The sequence below is a fragment of the Alternaria incomplexa genome, assembly GCF_024043165.1.
Source record: "Alternaria incomplexa strain BMP 0042 chromosome Unknown scaffold_15, whole genome shotgun sequence".
NCBI lineage: Eukaryota > Fungi > Ascomycota > Dothideomycetes > Pleosporales > Pleosporaceae > Alternaria > Alternaria incomplexa.
The window spans coordinates 59,994-74,556 of NW_026249864.1; the positions used below are offsets into that span (position 1 = coordinate 59,994).

The window sequence follows — 14,563 nt, forward strand, 5'->3', positions numbered from 1 at the left end:
CTATAACAATACGTTAGTGTAAACCCCTCAGGTGAAAGCAGGGCCAGGAGACGTACAGTCGTGCGTGAGCAGGTTCAAGATACTCTCCGTTCCGTCTTCAATAGCGATGACGTAGACTTCTGCGTCGGCTGCAACACGATCGGGGTTGCAGATGACTTCGTCAAAGACAGTCTTGACATGTTTCTTGGCATTTTCATGACCTGGAACACGGTTCTCGTTGTCACGGATGCGGACCATGTCGTGGGCGATTGACTTGCGTGGCATGGCGGACCAACTGCGTAGAGTCATGGCCTGGTCGTACTTGTGCGAGTACAGCAGCTGGCCCGCGTTCAAGACAATCAAAGCAGGAGTGGTAGTCTTGTCTTGGAGAACATGACCATCTTTGAAAATCTTCGCGTCCCTTTCAGCGGTGTTGTCAGTGTCCGAGCACTTGACCATCTCCTTGGCAAAGTTGACGACTGAGCCACCGTTGATGCCGAGTTCCCGCTGCAACTGTCTATACGCCAGGATGCCTAGATCTTGCATGGTGTCGTTTACCAGTACAATCAATCGCTTTCGCGTCTTGAGGAGGTCAGGCGGTGGAGCAAGGATAGGTACATGTGGACCATTGGGCTTGGTCATGGCGAAGTCGGGAAGGTGGATGCACTCGAGGCCGAGGTAGGACAGGCGCTTCTCTGCTTCCTTGCGCTGGCAGGCTGTGATGTGTTAGCTGCGAGTGTTTCAATGGAGATTGGAATGTACTTTGCATGGCCTCGCGGCGCACCTCGTTGACGCGCTCATTGTTGGTGGCGTGGTAGACATAGGGCTTCTCGGGCGCGTCGATCATACGGATATCACCTGAGAGGTTGATGAAGAAGCCAAGTTGGTTGAGGTCCGCTGGAAATGATGGATCCGGCTCCAGAGTGTCTTCTATGCGGCGGAACATGCTGACGCAGATGCTTGGGGGCGTCTATGGACCGTAGACAGCGGCGAAGTGAGTTGTTAAAAAACGGCAACCAGAGCTATTGCTGTAGTAGGGATTGTAGGTGCAATGGCCACGGAAGTCGGCTTTTATTGCTGGCGCGGTGGGTTGCCGCTGCCGTTGTTTGTAGCGCGTGGTGAGAGCAAACCGATTAGGAAAGGGTTATTCGCACGGTGAGAGAGCGAGGTGAGGGCAAAGTAGACAGTGCGATGGGTCAACCACGAAGATTTCGCATGCAAAGTCTCGCAGTTTGCGCCCGAAGAGCGGTCATGTGCAAGGCCATATGTAGTGCCAAAAGTAGGTGTGTGACATTGGCGCAATGCTCGCCTCACAGTATTGTACATGGAAACAGTCTGGTTCTCGTAGAAGCACACCTACCAACTTGCTTTCTTCACGCCCGGTAGGTTTCCCGCGAGAGCGTTTACGCGAAATTGATACTATAGGATCGTCAGCCCTGCGTCGCCCGAAGAGAATGCCATGGCATACTCGTCCCATTCTGAAGTCGCTGAAGACACCACGGCCCTTGCCGCCCATTATACACCTATTCTTGATCTGGGTGTAGCGTGTGTAGCAGTGCATCTGCGAGAGCTGGAGCTGAGCCTGCGCGCGGACTCGTTGCGGAAGGGTGGTATTGCGGATTAGGTATCGCAGAGCTTGTCTGTGTCGTCGTCAGTCGTTGCGCGATGGGAGCATTAGGTGCAGAGGCGCATGCCGTTCGGGCTCATTCTCCGAGTACACCTTCCGCTTGGTGTGGTCGCGGATATTGCGAATCTTTGCGAAACATCCAATGTCCAGCTTGGCCGCGCGGAATTGAGACATGGTGGCGGTGGGCGGAATGGGTTGAATGTCTGCGAGCACTCGACCATGAGCCACAACCTTGTTCAATCCCGGTGTTCTGCCGCCCGCTGCCCGCTCCCCACCAATCAGCGCAATCCAGCCTCTGACGCTTTCCCTTGCACTATATACTCCAACGCCGCCGAACCGTTCGAGCTCACAGCACTGTTCCTGAACAGTACATGTTGGCAATCTAGTCTGCAGCGCTACCCAACGTCCAGCTGGCATGTTTACCGCACATGATGTGAAGGACATCTTCGCCCTCTTCCCTCCGCAAGACACTTCCGATTTTGTTCCGCGGCTTGTGCTATCCTCCAGCGGCCATGCTTTCGTTACGCTCCAGTTTGTCCAGGCTCGTTTCAGAAGCCGCGTGACCAAAGGTGAGCGTTCGTAATCTCTCTTGGCTACATTTGCTGAAGCATGCACCAGAGACAGAGCGGATACCGGTTTCCACATTGGCCAACGACCTCGACATAGGTCGATTACTTGTCCATCAACTAGTCCACAGCCACCCCAAGCTATGTTTGTTCAGCGCGGACGAGGAAAGCATTATTCCCATAGATGAGCGAGACACGATAGTCACTCGCCTGTCATCTGGGGGACTGGCATCCAAGGCCGAATTCATTGCCCAGCACCGTGTCTCTTCCAAGAGTCTTGACTTCCTCCTGTCCAGTCAAGATTATAACGTCCTGGAAACTAACGGCTACATCTACACTAAGGCCTATGCTCACAAGATCGCGGACATAGTAAAGAGTATGATTCAAAAGACGGTCGATGATGTCCGGTAAGTGCAGGACTTGCCTTAGATGCATCGCATGCTCACTCTGTACAGGACTCTCAATATCAAACCAGCTGATTTGCCTGACAATCCCCCTACATGGTTCATTCTGCATACTCTCGAGCGACTCTTGCAGTCTGAAAATCTTACTTCCAAGGTCAACATCCAGGAAACTGACGTTAGCGTTTTGTGCACACCCAAGCGATATCTAGAATCCGAACGCGATACCACAGTCTACGACCTGCAGTCCGGCGCTCTTGCCTATCTCGATGTGCAAAGATTCGCCTCCGACTTCATCGAACTTTTCCCGTCTTCCCAAGTCGCATTGTCTTACTTCCAGCAACTCTCAGGCATTGAGGTAATAGACTCTTTCGCTGTATCACTGATCTGGATCTCCAGGTTAGAGCAAGATTGCGTACGCATCCTTGAACAAGAAGGTTGTACCCTTGATGTCACCGAAGTGATTGGCTCCCGTCTTCCACCAACTATAAGGGAGCAGGTGGCCGGCCGAGCCAAGAACTCCATTGTCGCTCACTTCTCCGAGACCACTGGAGGGCTGAAGATAGTGCGCGTCGGCACTCTGATACTCACTGAAAGGCGCCGAGACGGAGCACTCGACGAGCTCGCTGGCTACGCAAAAGAAGCTGCAAAGGCACAATGGCAAAGTCTACACGACGATCCAACCCTAGTGGAAGACGTGAAATTCACTCGAGACAAGATCAAAGACATGATTCCTCCCACAGGCCTTGTTCAGCGCCTTCTCCTCCAACAAAAACCAGTTGAGAAGTTATTAGAAGAGCGCTTCTGGTTCCACGTGTCCTCGTTCGAAACACTGAATGAAGAGGAGTTTGCCATGTACTGGACAGATCGCATGCTCACCCGATATCGGATATACAGCGCCGGCTTAGTTTCAGTCATGGACCAGAAATTGCACAGCCAGCTTGCTCAGGTCTTTGCAACTTACGCACATAAGGACCTTATACCCGATACTATTGCCAAAGCACGAGCGCAGGGTCTAGTCCTCAGCCGCAAAACAAGAAAGAATGTTACCAAGCTCTCGAGTGTGCTGGAGTCCACGACGCCTCTGGATAATACATCACTATCTTCAGCTTTGGAGAAATTCAACAAAAAACAAGGTATCAACCATCCATCTACAGATTCGCTGGCTGCTGCCAAGCAATCGATGCTCGACGACATGCTTCGCCGAATCAAGAAACAAAAAGCTTCCGACGGCCCCGTACTCTTCTTAACGCTAGTGATCTTGCTCTTCGCAAAGCAGTACGATGGTGTCGTATATGCAACGGGAAAGTTCACACCAAAGCTGTTGAAGTTATTGAAAGGCAAGCTGGAGTATGAGCAGTATGAGCAGCTTGAGAGATGGAAGGAAGCTGCCAAGGCCAATACCTTGAGCGCGGAGGATAGGGAGGGTATGGCCAGGATGGCAGCGACGTGAGATCATTGGTTTCAATGCCTACGACAACTCCAAGATCGCGCTTGTGATCGAATCCGGTACTTTCATTTGGGGGTTACATGCAAATGCTTGTCATGGTCTTTGCGACAGGTTGGCTTGTTCATCTATACCTCAGATAACACTCGGAAGATGGTATACTGGTAAAAACCCACGCTTACCTAGCATTAGAACACTGTTTGAGTCTTTCACGCGGCATCTATAGCCTCACTTCGTCCGAACCCTCTTTTCAACTGCGCACACTGTTTGCACCAAGCGGATGGTGGTACTACTCCCATTTGCGGCTGCGATTTTATCGAACGGCACATCTGATGTTGTTCTTCTCTTGTGCTTGCTTCTTCACTAATCCACAGGTTATCATTCGTCATGATTGAGCACTAAGTAGCGAGTATTGAACAACCACCGGCAGATGGATAATAGTCACAAATCATGTACGACTTGATGCACGTCGTGAAGTTGCCATGAGAAGTCGTACCTTAGCTTTCATGCGCAAGACTACCTGCCTTGCATGTCCCAGAAGCACCGCCTAATGCAACACCCAGCATCTGTGTGTGTCTCTCTCCCTTTGTTTACCTATCCTCGCTTCCCTATACATCCTTCATGAGTTCCTCGAGCTCATCATCATCGTCCCAGTTCCCTCCCCTCCTGTTGACAACAATCTTCTGCTCTTCCTTCTCCTGTTGCTCTGCTACAGCCCCCAGTATCTCTTTGAGCTGATCTTCTGTAACCTTCTGTCGTAATTGGCCAGTCCGCGCAAGCATTATAAGTCTGTTCTCGATGTCGGTTGCGCGCGATTCCTTGACAAGGCGGATACGGCCGAGACGGTCGGCTGCTTCGGGGAGAAGGATTTGTGAGAGGATGGAGGAACGCTGGTCGGCTGATGGGAAGGGTTAGCCCGTGGTTGCTAGTGGACGGCGGGGTTTGGACGAGTGGGCGAAGGGGGAGTGTGTGGTCAAGTGATGCATGTCTGCGCCAGGAGAGATTCTGAAAACGTACCCTCTTGCTGCCTGTAACTCTGCCTTAGTAAGAAACCTTGATCTTCGTGTATAATTGTATTTACTTTCGCGAATCTTGCTCGGCGCCTTCGCCTCCTTGTCCTCCGCTTCCCCCGCCCTGTTGTTGTAACTGCTGCAGGCGCGCGCGTCTTATCTGCTCGAGATCTTCGTCGGACATTTCGGTATTATGTAGAGTATCTGAGGGCTCGACGCGAAAGGTTGTTAGAGTAACGGCCTCTGCGGCGCAAGTACTGGTCGAGCAAAAGTGTGTTTATGCGGGGAAGTTCGCGGGTTGCTAGGGCACGGTCCCAATCGCACACCCCCCACTCCCTAGGTAGCTTGTCAGACACCTCAACCAAGAGGAGAATGCGATCTTGACTAAGACTGGGGCCTGGTCTTATTTTGGGCTGGTCATTGAAGGCGCGCTCTGGTATGCGGGATGATTGAGATAGCTTTGAGGTGCTTCGCTGGAGTGTTGCCCGGCTGGTGTGTCGGCGACGCCCCAAAGATGCTCAGGGTGACGATAAAGCTGCAGCCGTCATCTCACGATGCTTTCTTTACATGTCGATTTTGGATATATTTACGGATGCTCTAATTGCTGTACTCCAGGGTGTGATTAGGAAGACTGAGAGGTGGAACTGACGAAGCTGGCTCAATGTATCGCTGCATTACGAAATTGACGACTGAGATGGACACGCAGTTGGCGTCATGGGCCGTCGCGTCGGACATACTTTTAGTACCAGCTGAAAAAATAGCTCTACATAGCTAGGCTGTGGACAAAGGGCGGAATGATAGAGACAATTTGTCGCTCACGACTTGTGTTTTACGAAGAACGTGTTTGAGAATGACGAACTCAAGTCACGACTGATAGCGTGCGGCTATTCTAGTATGCTTTCAAGTAGTCCACTTCGATTAGCCCTCTCGTCTAATCTGATTTCGCAACATGAAGTCCCCGCGCGTTGCTTTCCACATTACGAGGCGGGTATTGACGCTTCTGCGACACCTTCAGCCCGCGGCAAATTTGCTACTACTCCTTAACTTCTCCCCAAACTTCCATAGCATGAACGGCGCTGGGACACCCAAAGCCAAGGCGATCAAGCCCAGCACGCTATTTCCCCATCCAAAATCCAACTCGTCATACATAGCCGGTGCAAACAACGGAAATCCAAACCCAGCCAACGACCTGAGCACCGTCGCCGCCGCGATAGCACTCGCAGCGTACCGTGTATAGCTGTCAACAAGATAAGTCTGTATACACTGAAACCCCACAATAACACCCGCGCAAAATATCGCAGCACCGATATTAGGCATGATCCAATGTACCTGCGCTTGTGCACTCCAACCATACCAAAAAAGGCCGATTGGAACGAGAAGAGACGCAGGGATCATGATTGGAATGCGAAATTCTGGTTTACCGATGCCGTTGTTGCGTTTCTTTAGGCGGCGGTAGAGGGCGTCATTGAGGGGTGCGGTGATCTGTGTGCCGAGGAAGAAGCCCATGCCCATGGAGATGAAGTTCAAAGAACCAATCCCTATAGTCATGCCATAGCGCGTGACCCATAAGCTGGGGAAGGTCGAGAGCATCAGATACATGAGGCCATACAGGTAGGCCATGTAGCAAGCTAGAACTTGCACAATGGGCTGGGTGATGAGCAGCTTGAACGGCCTTCTCATGGCGATTTTAATAGTTGTTGCAAGCGTTCGATCAGGATTATCGAACTCAGTGTGTAGTTCTTCGTTGCTTGTCTCTTTACGCAGTTTGTTTCGCTTCCACTCAAGGAGCTTTGGTGCGTATGTTTCTTGCAGAAAGAAGAACCCGAGACATTGCACTATTGCTGTGAAGATCGTGGTGGCGTAGAAACACCATCTCCAAGTCGTGTTTTGAGAGATGAAGCCACCGGCAATAGGCCCGATAGCCGGGCCCAGTAATGGAGCCAGTGAATAGATTGCTATGGCTCGGCCACGCTGCTCGGGAAGGAAACAATCGCTAAGAACACCCTAGTAAGTCAATTAGCGTTTTATCTTCCAACGGCATTTTTCAGGAAGAGAGTACATACACCACCAATAGCTAATGGTGCAGATCCGCCTAAACCACTGAAGAATCGGAATGCCATGAGCTGGCCAGATGTCTGAGCAAATCCACATCCCAAATTCCAAGCCAAGTAGAACAAGTTTGACAGCTGCAAGACGATGACTCGTCCATAGATCTCCGATAGTGGGCCTAGGAACAGCGGTCCAATTGCATACGCCAGAACGAAGATGGATAAGGTAAGCTGGGCTTCGACTTCATTTGTGATGCCGAATTCAGCACTGATGCTGCTCAGAGCTGGCGAGATCATGGACGAGGATATTGGCGAGACGAGGGTAAAAGAAGAGACAATGATAGTTGCTGCCCATTTCCGCTTCATGGACCCTACCAGCTGTTAGACCACAACTTATCTGTGCTTAGTTGGGGAGACCAAACCTACAGTTCTTTGGATTATGTGGGTCGAACTCTGAATCCCATGTGACCTTATGTATGTTAGATGTTACAGTAGCAGTCAATGTCTGTCAGGTAGAATATACCAAATTTGGGTCTTTGACGGACCGCGTAGACTTTTGCTTTTCTAAACGTGATAGTGCCACCACATCACGCTCGTATGGAATACCACCCCGTATCTCCTTGTAAATCGTATTTTCCTCTTGAGCGGTATCGTCTTTTACTTCTTTCCCACCTTTGTCATCGCCGCTGTCGCCGCCGTCGTCGTTGTCACTGGACGAGTTCTCGTCTCGCCTTTCAGTCTCAGTCTTGTGCAATGAACTGGCGTCCTCGTCGACATGGGTTCCCTCGCCATCTTCATGGTGATAAACCGAATGATCGTCTGGGAATTGACTGGACAAGATACGATGTAATGGTGCGTTGTCGAGTCGCCGTTGTCGGGATACTGATCGGCACGTGGATGATCTTTGAGCTCGTGGTCGTCTTGTGCTTTCCATGGTGACGTGAGACTGAGAAGAGGCGTGCACAAAGACTGGGTATGCTGTCAAATACGTGTAGCAGACTATGATTACTAGTGTAGGGCGTGAACTTCCATGTATATAAATATAACTCGTCTGTGTTTTTCAACGATAGAGAAGGTTGTGGTGAGGGAAACAGTGTCGCTATGCCGGCGTTCAAGCTTGGAAAGTGAACAGATACAGAACTTGCATGCGGCGAACTTCGCGATTTTGATAGAGTCTGCACGCTCGGTTTTAAGCACGTGTAGGACGAATCTCCGTGGATCGCGTGCCCCACAACGTTGGTCCTTTGATTCAGATACTGTCGGTGCATCGGTAGACATTATTTCCCGAGCGCAGACTGAAAAGGAGTGGATACGGTTAGTCGTGCAGGGTTATCTGAGTGTGGCGTAGAAGCTTGGTAATATTGTAGAGGCCGGTGGTATGGGGTGACGTCAGGGGTTGCTGATTTCCGGCGCTACTGTCGCGTCGTGTAGTGTAGATATATATCCGATGTGGTAACTCCGACCTCGAGCCGAGACGAAGGAAAGTACATAAAAGTATGTACTGAGCTGTTGGTAAACAAAGCATCATCGTGGTAAATAGATAGTAGTAAACCGGAGACTGAATTTTGTACGCATCTGATTCGATACATTTCATCCCGTGTTGTATATATGCACATATGGTGGGAGTACTCAATTCACCACTACCAAGGGACGCGGAGTCAATTTTGTGCCATGACTGAACAGGTTATCGGGGTCGTACTTGTGCTTAAGTTCCTCGAGTCGCTTCACGTTTGCGCCGAAGATTTCGTTCGCCTCAACATCGGCAGCTGCATAGTTGCCGTACTGACCTACACCACCATCCTTTGACCGTTCCGAGGCAGTTTCTGAGGCTTTTTTGAGAAGGTTTCGTGAGAACGTACGAATTTTGTCGTCAAGTGAAGGATCGAACCTGTGCTCTCTTTAATATTAACTCCTCTGTGGTGCTGATTTGGCTTACCATTTCATCATCACAGCCACATTATAGTAATCGCCACGATTTGAGAAAGCCGTCTTGTCGTTGGAAATCTCCATGACCTTCTTATAAGGAACGGCTTCAAAAAGCATCATGCTTTCGTTCATTCGCTCATGCGACGCCACAAAAGCATTGAACTCAGCGTGAAGCTGCATAGCGAAGTTTGGGTCCATGGGGAGTCTGAAAGCGCCACCACCGAAAAGCTTACGTCCATCAAAGCCGGCTCCTTGATTAAGAAGGCTGTTGAGTTGAGGGTAGGGAATCATGGCGGTCATGTTCGCTATTGGGCCGAGTTCAAATAAGTCGGCGAAGAAGGCGTTTCCTTCTTCTTCGTTACCATTGTGAAAGATCTGGCAAATTACAACCGAAGCATTCGCCGGTGGTGGGGCAGAGAAGCCCATGAGCATCGCTTGGTTGCCGTCGTTGGTAGTATGAAACTTATTTGCGAATTGAACGACCTGTGGTAGCTTATCCGGAAGGAAAACCAGCGGCCCCGCAAACACATGGCTCCTCTGTTGATAACCCTGGAATGTGAATGCCGTCACTACTCCAAAATTCTGACCTGCGCCTCGCACAGCCCAGTATAGGTCGGGGTTTGAGGTGGCTGACGCGACAACTTGTTCACCAGAAGCGAGGACAATGTCAACGGACAAGAGATTATCTGGAAGATGTCAGTAACGCAGACTTTGTCAATACTCATTGATACTGGTTCATGCACATACCAATCGTTAAGCCGTACTTTCCTGTAAGATAACCATAGCCTCCTCCCAGAGTCAAGCCCCCCACGCCGGTATGGTTGACGGTGCCACCTACAGTTGCAAGACCAAACTTGGCAGCCTCAACGTCGACATCTTCCCAGATAGTCCCACCGTCTGCCTTGATTGTTTCGGCATCCACATCGACAATCACCTTGCGCATCTTGGAAAGATCGATGACGATGCCATCTCGGATAGACGCAGCTCCAGACGTGCTGTGGCCTCCCCCTACAGAATGTGAGTCTTTCTCTCACATGTAATTTGGCTGTACTCTGATGTGCTTACCGCGGACTGTGAAGGGGATTCTGTGCTCGCGTATTTGAGCTAAAACCGCGGAGACGTCATGGGCGGACCGGACTAGGACTACAGCAGCCTTTGCTCGTATAAGTGCGTGAACATGATGCAGAAACATTTGTATAGAAAGACAGAACTAAGGGAACGTACAGCTCGTTTTATGCAGTGCTCACTCCACCTCTCGATGCTCTTTTCGTACTCTTCACCGTCGCCCGGAAGTAGGACTTCAGCAGTCGTGTTGTCGAGTAGCTTCTTCAGCGACGGATAGTCAAAGTCTCCAGACCCCAGGCCCATTTTCATAGTTTCGAAACAACTAAACGATGTTGTATAGTTGGTGGGAGCCATCTCTAGCGGGGCGCAGGCTGAGTAAACATGTCGGCACGCATCTGGATTGGGCAGGGCTTAGCGCGTGGACCCTGGATTCAAGATGCGGCGAACTTTGCCTCGAGCGGCCAGAATGCATTGCTGACAAGATCAAGGTCGGCGTTCGATGATGCTGAAGACGAGAGGCTTACCGTCAGTATGTGCATCGTGCCGACTAAACATTGCCATTTCACGAGCGCGTAGCGCAAGATTACCCTCTCAGACACGGCACGCGCCGCCGCCGCTACGCTTGGTCGCCCCGGAGCCTACAACGCCACGAAGAGCCTTCTCTACAGCCTTTGGAAGACGACAATTGCAGCAACATGCCTCACGGGATACTGAAGGCTTGCCTCCCTCGGCAGCCGACGCGGTAAGCCACGAAGTCAACGCGCGGAGAGCAAGGCAGCAGTTCGGCGATACGTTGCCGCGGGACCACTTGACCGACGACGAGTACACAATATACAAGAGGCTGTATGGCCCAGCCGTCTTTGCAGATGCTGCCGAAGAGGCGGAACGCGTTGACGGTGCAGTTGACGACGAGATTGTCGAGCAGGAGGGGCCTGATGGTTCCATCGTCTTGCTCAGGAAGGGGGTGGACGGCCAACTCGAAGAGATTGAAGTCGCGGAAGAGGCCGATGCCGAAGACGAGGCAGCTGCTGAGCCGGACCAAGAGACAATGACACCCGAAGAATGGGAAGCGCGCAGGGAGGAAGAGGCGCAGGCATACCACGACGACATCTACGAGCAGAGTCGACTGCAACAAGAGGAAGCAGAGGCCTGGGAGGACGTAGATGAAGTGCAAGAGGAAGACGGCTTTATGCGCGCACATCCATTGACCATCGAGGGCCGCTTCAAGCCATCGCCTTCGACCGTCTTTCTGCCCAAGAACTCGCTCGTCGACCCTACCGCGCTGCTCCTGACGCGCGCCAACCACAAACACCTCGCCGAGTCTGCGAACCGCATCTTTGGCGGTCGTGGTTTGCCTCACTCCGCCAGCACGACCCCTGCACGCTTGGGCCACGAGCAGAAACCAATTCCGCTCGGCCCTTCGCAGTCAGATATGGGCAACATCGAGGCTGATGTTTACATGGCTTCTGTACAGCCAGGCACATACGCAAGTGTCATGAGCGCCATGGTTGAAGTCCGTCGCCGATTAGGGTCAGGATGGCTGCAACACATGCTGCAGGACAAAAAGGGTGGCACCATACTAGACGCTGGCTCTGGTGGTGTCGGCGTGCTCGCATGGCACGAGATGCTAGAGGCCGAATGGCAACGTATGCACGAGGACTCGGGAAACACGTCGCTTGGTGCTACCCCGTTGGGAAAGGCGACTGTCTTGACCGCATCTGATGCACTGCGCCACCGTGCAAGCAAGTTGCTGGACAACACAACATTTATCCCGCGACTGCCAGAGACTGTGACAGCGGCCGACGATGGAAACACGCAGCAACCGCGCAAGTTCTATGACGTGATCATTGCGCCACATACACTTTGGCCCATCCGACAAGACTATCTTCGCAGAGAGCAAGTCGAAAAATACTGGTCTCTTCTGAACCCCAAGGGTGGTGTTCTCATCCTCATTGAGAAAGGCCTACCACGAGGCTTTGAAGTTGTAGCCGCTGCCCGTTCATACCTTCTAAACAAACACATATCTTCTCCCGGCTCAGAAACTATCGAGACGCTACTCGAATCTCAGGTGTCAAAACCGGACGAAGAGACTAGATTCTCTGAGAAGGAGACGGGAATGATCGTTGCACCATGCACAAATCACAGCACGTGCCCGATGTATCAGTCTACAGGTGTGAGCCAAGGAAGGAAGGACTTTTGTTTCTTCAATCAGCGGTACATCCGCCCTCCATACCTTCAACGTATCTTGAATGCAAAAGACAAGAACCATGAGGATGTGCAGTTCAGCTACCTAGCCGTCCAGCGTGGACGCGACCAGCGCCTTCCACAATATGACATCCTCGGCAAAGGGTTCGTGCAAGGTGAAGCATCAACCGCCGCAGCTTTTGAAGGGCACGAATGGCGCCCATCATCAGACCCAGGAACCGAAGAGCCCGTCATGTCCTCATCTACCGACGTTAACCCACTCACCTTCCCACGTCTTGTGCTCCCCGCACTTAAGCGCAGAGGCCATATCATCTTAGATGTGTGCACACCTGCTGGCACGCTAGAGCGCTGGACCGTCCCACGCTCCTTCAGCAAGCAAGCTTACCGCGACGCGCGAAAAGTCCGCTGGGGCGACCTCTGGGCCCTCGGCGCAAAGACGCGGATACCACGCAACGTACGTCTAGGCCGGCCAAACGACGAATTCGACAAAAAGGGCAGGAAAGTCAAGAAGGCGAAGCAAGTCACTATCGAAATAGGTGTTGGTGAGAAAGATGGAAGGACCGTCGAGGAAGGCCCCGCAAAGGTGCTTGGCAAGGGAGGGAGGTTGTTGGTTGGTGACCGCGATGGACGGTATACTGCGGATCGGAAAATTCGGGGTAGCAAGGGAAGGAAAGGGAGGAAGCAGAGGGTTGAGCACGATGCTTATGACTTGGATGACGTATGAATGGTGACTATAGGTATGAGTGGTGTATTGTACGATATGGCCAATTCCGCGGATTCAGAGAATTGCCGCTCAGTTCAAGTTCTCTTCCATTTCGCTTCCTGCGCGGCACAGTTCCGTTGCATTTCAACCTACCAAACGGCCAAATATCCCGATTCGCCAAGTCATGTTGATTGGTAAGTCTTCGCTTGGCACCGATTACGTCCTGTTTGTAACCCTTCATGCACGTTCCCGACGTCCTCCTTCTGGATTCGTCCTCTTGGCTTCTCACCTACTCAACGACTGGCAAAGAGCGAGAATGTATGAAAGCAAAGTCCGGGGTGATTGTGCTGACATACAGGTATGCAGCACAGATTATAAATGCAACGGGACTCTGGAAGCTGGCGGATGGATGGGAGGCTGCCTGATTGTCCGTTCCACTGCATATAAGTATCAACGGAGGGCACATGCATCTTCAATAGGACCACCAACCGCTTCTGTATCTTGGCCCCATTTGTCTCTTGTCTCATCGTACCGCCTCACGCACCTGGGCAGCATCAATCCAACATCATGTCCACCAAACCCGTCGCCCTCATTCTCGGCGCAGGCCCCAATGTAGGCTTAGCCATAAGCACCTCATTCACCATCCTGAACTACCGCGTTGCAACTGCCTCCCGATCCGGCACGAACAGCATCAACCCCGACACGGGCATCCTCACCCTGAAAGCCGATTTCACGGCGCCAACATCCATTCCCAACCTCTTCTCGCTCGTGCTAAAAGAGTACGGCACATCGCCCAGCGTTGTGGTCTGGAACGCCGCCGCGCTGACGCCTCCACCTGTGGAAGAGAGCGTGCTATCCATATCCCAGGAACAATTTGCCAAAGACCTGAATGTCAATACCGTGAGTCCGTATGTAGCAGCGCAGGAAGCGGTCAAGAGCTGGGAAAGTATGGGAGAAGAGCATGCAGGGAATAAGAAGACGTTTATCTACACTGGCAATACGCTGAATCAGACCATTGCGCCTGTCCCGCTGTTCTTGACACTGGGTGTGGGAAAGAGCGCGAGTGCGCATTGGGTTGGCATGGCAGATGCTTTGTACAAGGAGAAGGGGTATCGGTGAGTTTGTTTTTTCCCCGCTACGCAACACTTCTCTTGCTGTCAACGTCTAGATTGGATACAGGACGTTCTGCTAATATCGGGATATAGGTTCTTCTATGCAGACCAACGACAGCATGGTAAGAAAATGACTATACAAATGCATATGAGAGATACACTGACTTCATAACTTTACATTTGCAGATGGTGCGCCCATGGTAAACGGTGTAGATGGCCCTGCGCATGGCGCGTTCTATGCGCAGTTGGTGCAGCAAGAAAGGGATGTACCGTGGTTAGCTACGTTTGTCAAGGACAAGGGCTATGTCAAGTTTTAGACGTGTCAGGATCGCGACGTTGCTTGAGAGGTCGAGCTATGGAAAGATTACATGCATGGGTCATTTCTATAGATGAATTTGATTGATGTCAAAATGGCCTATATACAGACGACCCGCTGCCGTCGACTACGACTGCTGACCCAACGCAAACGCTCTC

The 14,563-nt window shown here is 51.7% G+C and overlaps 6 protein-coding genes across 6 annotated transcripts; 3 read left to right on the forward strand and 3 right to left on the reverse strand.

Annotated features, from left to right (window-relative positions):
* Window positions 1-27: 27 nt before the first annotated feature.
* Window positions 28-1,780, reverse strand: J4E90_009081 (uncharacterized protein; the record flags this gene model as incomplete). Its single annotated transcript, XM_051438602.1, has 5 exons — window positions 28-695; window positions 742-876; window positions 1,344-1,398; window positions 1,448-1,619; window positions 1,674-1,780. The coding sequence occupies 5 exons, from the start codon at window positions 1,778-1,780 to the stop codon at window positions 28-30; spliced, it is 1,137 nt and encodes a 378-aa protein (XP_051287265.1).
* Window positions 1,781-2,021: 241 nt separating this feature from the next.
* Window positions 2,022-4,026, forward strand: J4E90_009082 (uncharacterized protein; the record flags this gene model as incomplete). The annotated part of the gene is made up of 3 exons (XM_051438603.1): window positions 2,022-2,175; window positions 2,225-2,579; window positions 2,628-4,026. 3 exons carry the CDS (start codon window positions 2,022-2,024, stop codon window positions 4,024-4,026), a joined length of 1,908 nt encoding a protein of 635 aa, XP_051287266.1.
* Window positions 4,027-4,628: 602 nt separating this feature from the next.
* Window positions 4,629-5,214, reverse strand: J4E90_009083 (uncharacterized protein; the record flags this gene model as incomplete). Its single annotated transcript, XM_051438604.1, has 3 exons — window positions 4,629-4,918; window positions 5,038-5,048; window positions 5,102-5,214. The coding sequence occupies 3 exons, from the start codon at window positions 5,212-5,214 to the stop codon at window positions 4,629-4,631; spliced, it is 414 nt and encodes a 137-aa protein (XP_051287267.1).
* Window positions 5,215-8,707: 3,493 nt separating this feature from the next.
* Window positions 8,708-10,423, reverse strand: J4E90_009084 (uncharacterized protein; the record flags this gene model as incomplete). The annotated part of the gene is made up of 5 exons (XM_051438605.1): window positions 8,708-8,966; window positions 9,015-9,690; window positions 9,752-10,012; window positions 10,070-10,157; window positions 10,229-10,423. The coding sequence occupies 5 exons, from the start codon at window positions 10,421-10,423 to the stop codon at window positions 8,708-8,710; spliced, it is 1,479 nt and encodes a 492-aa protein (XP_051287268.1).
* Window positions 10,424-10,568: 145 nt separating this feature from the next.
* J4E90_009085 (uncharacterized protein) lies at window positions 10,569-12,998 on the forward strand (the record flags this gene model as incomplete). Its single annotated transcript, XM_051438606.1, has 1 exon — window positions 10,569-12,998. The coding sequence occupies one exon, from the start codon at window positions 10,569-10,571 to the stop codon at window positions 12,996-12,998; it is 2,430 nt and encodes an 809-aa protein (XP_051287269.1).
* A 546-nt stretch (window positions 12,999-13,544) lies between these two features.
* Window positions 13,545-14,406, forward strand: J4E90_009086 (uncharacterized protein; the record flags this gene model as incomplete). Its single annotated transcript, XM_051438607.1, has 3 exons — window positions 13,545-14,092; window positions 14,183-14,211; window positions 14,276-14,406. The coding sequence occupies 3 exons, from the start codon at window positions 13,545-13,547 to the stop codon at window positions 14,404-14,406; spliced, it is 708 nt and encodes a 235-aa protein (XP_051287270.1).
* Between the last annotated feature and the right edge of the window lie 157 nt (window positions 14,407-14,563).